The 8,649-nt window shown below is 57.4% G+C and overlaps 1 protein-coding gene across 1 annotated transcript; it reads left to right on the top strand.

Annotated features, from left to right (window-relative positions):
• The first annotated feature begins 828 nt into the window (after positions 1 to 828).
• On the top strand, positions 829 to 4,257 carry CCDC166 (coiled-coil domain containing 166). The gene is made up of 2 exons (XM_004454799.4): positions 829 to 2,974; positions 3,125 to 4,257. The coding sequence occupies exons 1-2, from the start codon at positions 2,534 to 2,536 to the stop codon at positions 4,160 to 4,162; spliced, it is 1,479 nt and encodes a 492-aa protein (XP_004454856.2). The 5' UTR covers positions 829 to 2,533; the 3' UTR covers positions 4,163 to 4,257.
• The last annotated feature ends 4,392 nt before the right edge of the window (positions 4,258 to 8,649 follow it).

Below are 8,649 nucleotides of genomic sequence, written 5' to 3'. Positions count from 1 at the left end.
GCGGCAGCGGGACCTCCTCGGACACCTGAGACCCTCCCCGACCAGTACACAAGAGGTGGCAGGGTGGGGGTGCGGCCAACTGGCCAGGCACCTGCTCTTCCCGGAAGAGGGGGCTGTCCCTGGAGTCGCCTGTGCGCCCCAGGCCTGCAGCGCAGGGAGAGCCCGGGCAGGGGAGGAGGCGCCTACCTCTCCCGCCTCATCCCCTCATGGGCCAGAGGCCAGTTACAGCTCCAGTGCCCGGCCGGGCCGGGGCCGCGAGGGGCGGGGCCGTGAGGGACGGGTGCAAAGGGTGGATGGACCCACTGCCCCTGGGGCGTCCGGGCAGCTCCCGCACTGTGGGCCTCGGTATTGCAGGCGGCGCTGGGAGAAGCAAGCCTCCACGGAACTGGAGGAAGAGGAGAGCGAAACTCTCACCAAACCTTTCCTGGAAGGAAGCACTTCTGAGCTTTGAAATCACTGAGCAACCCCGGAGGCTGGGGCGACTTAACAGTAAAATCCTCTGCCCCCCCAAATCCCTCACCTTGCAGCAAACATTTACTTATTATTTATTTTTGTTTATTTTCTCTGTTTTTGTTGCGTCATCTTGCTGTGTCAGCTCTCTGTGTGTGGCACCACTCCTGGGCGGGCTGTGCTTTTTTCACACAGGGCATTGCTCCTTGCGGGGTGCAGTCCTTGTGCGTGGGCCACCCCTATGCTGGGGCACCTGGCATGGCATGGCACTCCTGTGTGCTGCAGCACTGCGCATGGGCCAGCTTACCACATGGATCAGGAGGCCCGGGGGATCGAACCCTGGACCCTCCATATGGTAGGTGGATGCTCTATCAGTTGAGCCATGTCCGCCTTCCTCGCTGCAAATATTTAAAGGCCAAGGACGCCCGGAAAGTCGCGCAGCATCCGTGTGCAGCACAGGAGCCTGGCGGGGGCAGGGGAGGGTGCAGGGACCCACGTGCGAAGTTCTCCACCTCACCTGGCCTCAGTTTCCCAGGTGGGCCCTGGGGGAGGCGAGGCAGAGAGGCCAGGACGGGGGTCCCTCGTGTGAGTGACCGGAAGAAAATGCCCCGAATAGGCTCAGCAGAGTGCCCACTGTGGGGGCGAGAGCAACTTATTTTTCCCTGATTCTACTTGGTCTTTCCCCAGTTTAATGTAAGAAGTTAGGACGCAGTTTCACAGTAAAAGTATTTTAAAACCAACACCTAGTTGCAGTTTTAGGAATTTATAGTTCGATGTTTAACATTTTAAATGTTAAAACAGATGGACTTTCTGCATTGTTTCCATGTTTATATTTTATTTTTACTTCTTAAATACATTTTTTACAAGGAGGTTCAAAATGCTGTGTTCCTAATTTAGGAGACTCCATGGCACCTTTGGGGCATGATGGGACTGAAGCACCACCTGCCTGGGCATCCCTTACACACACAAAACACACATACACACCTCACAAAGGTCCTTTCCTAAGCCGTGTTCCCACCCCACATTACAAGTCAGCCCTGCCTGAACTTGTCCAGAGTCCAGCAAACAGACAAACTGGACAGAAACTCGGCTGAACAAGACCCAAGTGCAGACTGGGCGTGTGTCCGAGAGGCGTCTCACACGACGGGGGCGCTGGACCCCCAGCATGCCGGCTCCTCAGCCCTCTAAGCGCCGCCAGTACCTTAGATTGAATTGAGGGGTTTGTCTTTTTCTGTTTCCAAGGGCAAGTCCCTGACGGTTCGCTCCCCTCGGGGCAGTCCCGAATCTGTAGGGTAAGTTGCGCAGGTCCCAAGCGCCGTGGCCCCGACCCCCCGAGAGGAACACACTGGCCGGCGACCAGGCTAGCGGATGACATCTGGGCGCACTCAGTACCCGTCGGGAACCCCCATTTTTATGCACGCCTGGGAAGGAGCTCAAGGATGCACAGAATGCTTCAGAGGAACACAGGGGCCCTGGAACGCCGAGACTCTCGGGGCAGCTGACAAGGTGAGAGTTGACACCTGGGGATGCCGGAGCACTCGCTCAAGGCTGGAGGCAAGGAAGCGGGCGACGCCTCCCCACCTCCTGGGGGGCAGCCAGGACTAAGACCCAACTGAGGGACAGAAAGCGAAGGGCCCTAGTCTCTGGCCCTCGGACAGGTGGGGAGCAGTTAGGGTTTGGGTTAGTCAGGAGCAAGTCCGGCTTTGTCCTCTGGAATCCGAAGTCGGGCGGGTCTCGGGGCCTAGCTGTGCGGGGCGCAAACCCAGGCCCCGACTCCGGGGGTGCGCGCGGGAGTGGAGCGGGGTCCGGCCGTTGCCCGAGCGACGGGATGGGGAAGGGGGCGGGCGGCCGAGTTCTGTCTCCATAGAGACTGTGCCCGCTGAGTCAACGTTAGTGGTGGGCGCGCCCCGAAGGCAGGCCAAGGTCTGCGAGGAGCCGAGAGGCACAGGTGGGAGACGCTGCCCCGACCCCCGCCACCCTCTGACGCTGGTTCTGCTTCTCCCAAACCTCGGGGCTCCGAGAACGCGCCGCCCGCCGGGCCCAGGGGCCTAGAGCCCTCGGGAGGCGCCCCGGGCCCCGCGTCATGGCGCCCAGGAAGAAGCGCGGGCCCAGCGCGGGGCGGCGGCCGGGCGCGGCGGGCGAGGGCGCGGAGCCGCTGCCGACGGAGCGCGCGCAGTACCTGCAGCGCGAGAACGCGCTGCTCTCGGAGCAGCTGGACGCCTGCGAGAAGCACGTGGACACGGTGCTGCGGGAGAACGCCTTCCTGGACGGCGAGGCGCTGCGCCTGCGCGAGGAGAACCGCCTCTACGCCAGCTACGTGAGCACGCGCGCGCAGCGCTGCGCCAGCGCCCTCGTGCGGCTGGAGGAGCAGAACCGCGTGGATCTGGCGCAGGCGCAATGGCAGCGGGCCGAGCTGGAGGCGCTCTACCGGGGCCGCGAGGAGGGCGTGCGCGCGCAGCTGCTGGAGATGGAGGCGCGCGCGGCGCAGATGACGCGCCAGGTGCAGGAGCTGCAGCCCTACAAGGCCAGTGCGCGCGCGCCCCGCCCCGCCCCGCGCCCACACCGACCCGCGCCCACGCCTCCCCGCGCGCCCCGCCCCGCGTCCACACCGCCCCGCGCCCACGCCGCCCCGCGCGCCCCGCCCCGCCCGCGCTGACCCGCGCGCGCCCCGCAGGAGTTGCAGCTGGAGCAGCTGGCGCGGATCCGGGCCCTGGAGCGCGAGCTCCTGCACATGCGCGTGGAGCACACGCAGCTGCTGCACCGCGCCAAGCGGCGCTTCCTGGAGGACAAGGCGGCCTTCGAGCGCGAGGCGCGCCAGCGCGTGCAGTCCCTGGCGCGGCGCGCGGAGCGGGAGGCGGCGCGCGCGCTCGTGGCGCACACGCAGGCCGTCAGGGCGGACAACGCGCGGCTGCGGCAGGAGCTGCTGCGGCTGCTGCGCCGAGCCCAGGTGCTGCACGACACGCGGCGCCAGCTGCTGGAGCAGCGCGAGCAGCTGCGGCGCGAGCACGAGGACACGCGGGACCTGGCCCGCGTGCACGGCTGGCTGCGCCGCGGCCCCGGGGGCCCGCCGCTGTGGGAGCCGCCGCCCGCCGCCCTCCGGCCCCCCTCGCGCCCGAGCTCGTCCACGGCCTCCGCAGACCCGCTGCGCTCCGGCTCCCGCGTCCCGTCTTTCGTCCTGCCCCGCGCGGACTCCCGGGCCCCGTCGGTGGCCCCGTCCCAAGCGGGATCACGACCCGCGTCGCTGGTGTCACCCCGCGCAGGCTCCCGGGACCCGTCGTTGGTCCCGTTCCACGCGGGCTCCCGGGACCCGTCGTTGGTCGCGTCCCACGCGGGCTCCCGGGACCCGTCGTTGGTCGCGTCCCACGCGGGCTCCCGGGACCCGTCGTTGGTCCCGTCCCACGCGGGCTCCCGGGACCCGTCGCTGGTCCCGTCCGGCACCGGCTCCGTGGTCGTGTCGCGCGTCTCCTCGCGGGCGGGCTCGAGGGCCCATTCGCACGCGGGCTCGCGGGTCCCGTCCCTGGCCCGGGCGCGCGAATACAGGGGCGCCTCGCGGTCCTCGCTGCGTGTGGCCTCCCACGACGCCGGCCACTTGGAGGCGATCCGCCCCGAGCCCCCCTCGGGTGTCCCCCGGCGTGGGGCTCTGGCCACTCCGCGGCGGAAGGAGACCCTGGACGCCGGCGCCGGCGCAGGGGCCGCCTCCGAGAGAGCCTGAAGCTCCCGGGAGGACGGCGGGGGCGCGGGCGGGGCGGGAGGCCGCGTGCGCGGGGCGCCGGCGGTGACTGCAGTGAAATAAAGGTGAGAGCCCGCCCTGCCTGGCCCCGGCCCCCGCATTTCCAGCCCCCAGCGGGGCCGCGCGTTCAGGCCCGTTTCCACGTGGCGAGGAGCTTGACGCCCCCTCCCCTGCCGCGGTTCGGCATCCGCCACCCCTGATTACTGCTTCCTGCCACGTGCCGCCGCGGCAGGAGAAGCCGGCGACACGGGGACCCGCCCGTGGGAGCTGACAGTCGTGGCAGAGACAGGCACCGCAGGCGCGGACAGGCGGCACGTGCGGGGAGGGAGGCGCGGGGCTGGTGGCGGAGCCCGCAGTGGGGTCTGGGGGAAGGGCGCGAGCTTTGTTCCCAGGGCGTGGGGACCACCACAGGTTTTTAAAATCTTTTTTCCCCTGTAGTTCTTTTAAATTTTGATATAATTTCCAATTTAGAGAAAAGATACCAGTAACACGAGGAACCCCATATACCATTTACCCCGACTTATCCAAAAGTTTATGTTTTGCCCCGTTCCTTTTTCTGTGTATCTATATGTGCATTTTCCAGAACCATCTGGGGTTAGGTTGGCGACACTTGCCCCTTTACCCCTAAATACTTACGTGTGCATTTCCCTAGAGCAAGGACGTTCTCCTACCTTACAGTGACCGAAAGAGGAAATCGAGCGTGCAGAAAATGCTCTCTAAAGTTCGGTCACAGACCCCGATAGCGGCCCGGGTGGCCGCGCCCGACCCCAGGCCCACGTGCCCCGTCGCCTCGCCCTGCCTCGAGTGTTCACGCCAGCTAATAAAATCCACCCCCGCGCGGCTTGCGGCCCCGTGCACCGTGCGTGCCTGCCCGGGGGGTAGGGGTTCATCCCATGGGCAGTGGCGAGCTGTGGGAAGGACTTTTCCAAGGTGGAAGGAGCTTTGGCCGCTGCGCCCGGGCGCAGGGGGGTGAGGCCACCCGGCGAGGTGCTCGGTGGCTGGAGCGGCCGCGGACCCTTACGGTCAGGACAGCCTGAGTTCCCGCGAGGCCGGAGGGCTGGCTGCAGGGACTCAGGAGGGCGTGGAGGGGCTCAGGGCGCGCGGAGAGTGAGGGGCGCGGCTGGGGAGCTGGACCGGGACCGGGTAGGACACTCGGGGAGCGTCAGCCTGTCCTGTCTGGAGGGACCTGGCCCGACTGGGAAGCCCCGGGTGCCGCTCATGGACAGGGCTGGTGACCCAGGGGGAAGGTGAGGGGGCCTTGGAGATGAGCAGGGAAGGCGCGCGCCTGGGCTGCAGGTCACGCCCAGTCCTGTGGCCCCATGGAGGGGAAGCTCCATCTGTCAAGGGTAGGACCTTAGATGGGTAAACAAGGAATAAAGTCACCCCACACAGAGAAAATCGGTGGAGACCCTGGCCGTGTCCCCCTGCCATGCTTGTGGCCTCTGCGCCCTGATTCCCCCACCTCCCCCTATACAACTCCCCCCCCCAAGCTGAAAGATTAGTCTAAAATGGTTCTGAGTGGGTAGTGGTCCTAGACCCCTGGCAGAAACAAGCACAAATCCCCTTGGGAGACTTTAAGCTTGGATCTCCAAAAATTCCCATTCAAAGGAAGTAGGGCTCCTTGTGAGAATTGGGGAAGGAAATATAAAAATGAGTCTGGGACGTCTTGTTGTGCCAGAAAACAAAGAAGCTCTCAGAGCCCTGTCAGGAGGTCCTGTCGGAAGGGCAGGGTAGTGAAATGAAGAGCTCCTGTTGGCTAAAAATTCAACAATTTGAGCATCAAAAATAAATACTACTAAGGAATGGAAATACATAAAATATAATATGGGGTGGCAGACTTGGCCCAGTGGTTAGGGCGTCTGTCTACCACATGGGAGGTCCGCGGTTCAAACCCCGGGCCTCCTTGACCCATGTGGAGCTGGCACATGCGCAGTGCTGATGCATGCAAGAAGTGCCATGCCACACAGGGGTGTCCCCCACGTAGGGGAGCCCCACGCGCAAGGAGTGCACCCCATAAGGAGAGCCACCCAGCGCGAAAGAAAATGCAGCCTGCCCAGGAATGGTGCCACACACATGGAGCGCTGACACAACAAGATGACGCAACAAAAAGAAACACAGATTCCCATGCCACTGACAACAGAAGCAGACAAAGAAGACACAGCAAATAGAGAACAGACAACTGGGGCGGGGGTGGAAGGGGAGAGAAATAAATAAATCTTTAAAAAAATACTTAAGGACTCATCACTATAGTGTTAGAGAAGACTCAAGTTATTAGAATCAGAATTACTACAGACGTTACAGAAACAAAAAAGGGTTATAAGGGAATACAACTGTTGTATCCAACAAATTAGATAGTCTAGATGAAATAGATGAAATGCACACATTCCTAGAAACACCCAAATTAGTAAAACTGACTCATGAAGAAATAGAAAATGTGAATAGTCCTAGAACAAATAGATCATTAATGAGAAAGCTCCCAACAGGGGAGTGGATGTAGCCCAGTGGTTGAGCACCTGCTTCCCATGTATGAGGTCCCAGATTTAATCCCCAGGACTTCTTAAAAACAAATGAAAAAACTCACTGGAGAGCAGATGTAACTCAGTGGTTGAGTACCTACTTCCCATCTACAAGGTCCTGAGTTCAATCCCCAGTACCTCCTAAAGAAATTTAAAATGGTTATAAGACCTAAATTTAAAAGGTAAAACCTTAAAACTCCTAGAAGAAATTCTAGGGGCATGTTTTATTTCATTTTGTTTTATTTTTGTTATTGTTTTATTTATGGGTGCATGTTTTCATCAAAATTGAAAAACAATTGTACATCGCTGCATTACAAAAAAGTGAAAAGACAGCCTTCAGAATGGGAATGGCAGAACTGTTATGGTGTTACTCATTTTGCATGTGTGGTATACTAGCTGGGAATGTGAGTAAATATTTGCTATTCAAATCATGCATGACAGAAGTTAAAGTATAATTATTCTTTCAATCCCATCCTCTAAAAGAGAATCTGCTCCCTCTGGTGAATTCTAGAGACCAAAAGATGCAGAATGGGAGAAAGAGAGAAGGAAAATGATGGTTTCATGGGGGAAAAGGCAAAATATTAATGAGAGAAAAGAAATAGCAAGAAGTCAGAAGGAGGCTACGAGAGAGAAGGTGCTGGGTTTGGAGAAAGAAAAGAATGCAAGGGAGGAGACACCGTGATGAGTGTTTCTTTGGGAATGAACAGTAAAGAGTGTTTTTAGAATGTTTTTATAATTATACAAGGTCTTCATAAATTTATTGACACTGATTTAAAACTATGTTAAAATATTAAAAATTCAATCAATTAACAAAAAAAGCCCCTCCTTGATCTTTAGGGGATGATTTCCCAGTTCCAGTCCCTTCCCAGGAGGGGACTACTGTTAAGATTTTGCTAACACTTCAGAAATTTTATTTATCTTTATATGTAATTTATTCTATGTTTTTATGTAAGCATTATTTTATCAAAAAGCATTATTTGGCACTTTGATATTTTAACATAATTCAGGTCTTAGAAACCTCTCCATGTCGGTTCATATAGATGGACCTCATTTTATATTGCAGGTGCACCATAGTTTAATTCATCAGTTGTCAATTGCAGAGAAATATTTATGTTCAAATGCAAGGGTGTCTGAGAAAACGTTGGGAATCCAATTTATATTGATTGTTGTCTAAAAACTAAGCCAGAGCGTAGGGGAGATTTGGTCATCTGGCGTGTAGACTGACCCTGGCGCCATCCCTCAGCCTCTCTGCCAGACGCCCCCTCGCCCAGGATGGCTCTCCCGGTCTACACTCGCCTGCAGGGAGCCTGACAGAACTCCCTCTCCATGTGCAGTTTATATGTGATCAGTTAGATGGACATACACGTTACATTCTCTAGTTTTAATCCTTACAAAATGGAACAGTGACTGGAAAGATTCTCGCTGGGAAACACTGCCCGAAGTTAATGTGTATCATGCAATGATCAAGTATGCAGGAAGTCAGCCTGGGAGAACAGCAGGAGCTGTTAGGAGGAACTCTTCTTCCAGCCTCCTTTGGCTGTGGAAGCAACAGCCAACTAATCAGTTCAGTCAAGAAGTTTGCTTTTAAAAAGTAAAAATTATGAAGGAGATTACTTGAAATTGAATGTATGGATTTTCTTCCATTATGTTTTTCATCACAAAGTACTTAAGGCTTATCCAACTTAAAGAAACTGAAGCAATTTTAAGAAATGAAAATAGTTGGCAGTAATAGGCTGGTACACTCCTATAAAATAAAACACAAAAAATAAGTGCAAAGAGTTCCTTCAAAGTAAAAGTGATGCTTTAACAAGAAGGGATAAAGAACTAACATTCCAAAATATTCCTCTGCTATAGAAGGGGCTTTTGGGTATTGGGGAATATTTCCATCATTATGTGATTTTGTTGATGGAAACTATGTGTGTCACCTTAAGCCTCTCATGTTTCTGCGTGTTA

This window comes from Dasypus novemcinctus, chromosome 14, assembly GCF_030445035.2.
Source record: "Dasypus novemcinctus isolate mDasNov1 chromosome 14, mDasNov1.1.hap2, whole genome shotgun sequence".
NCBI lineage: Eukaryota > Metazoa > Chordata > Mammalia > Cingulata > Dasypodidae > Dasypus > Dasypus novemcinctus.
Note: the sequence above shows the minus strand (reverse complement) of the source record. Positions and strands in the feature narration are given on the sequence as shown.

Bases quoted from the DNA above. Each gene is read 5' to 3' on its own strand.
- CCDC166 (XM_004454799.4), top strand. From the start codon at position 2,534: ATGGCGCCCAGGAAGAAGCGCGGGCCCAGCGCGGGGCGGCGGCCGGGC. The intron at 2,975-3,124 runs GCCAGTGCGCGC...CGCGCCCCGCAG, and splicing joins AGGAGCTGCAGCCCTACAAG to GAGTTGCAGCTGGAGCAGCT.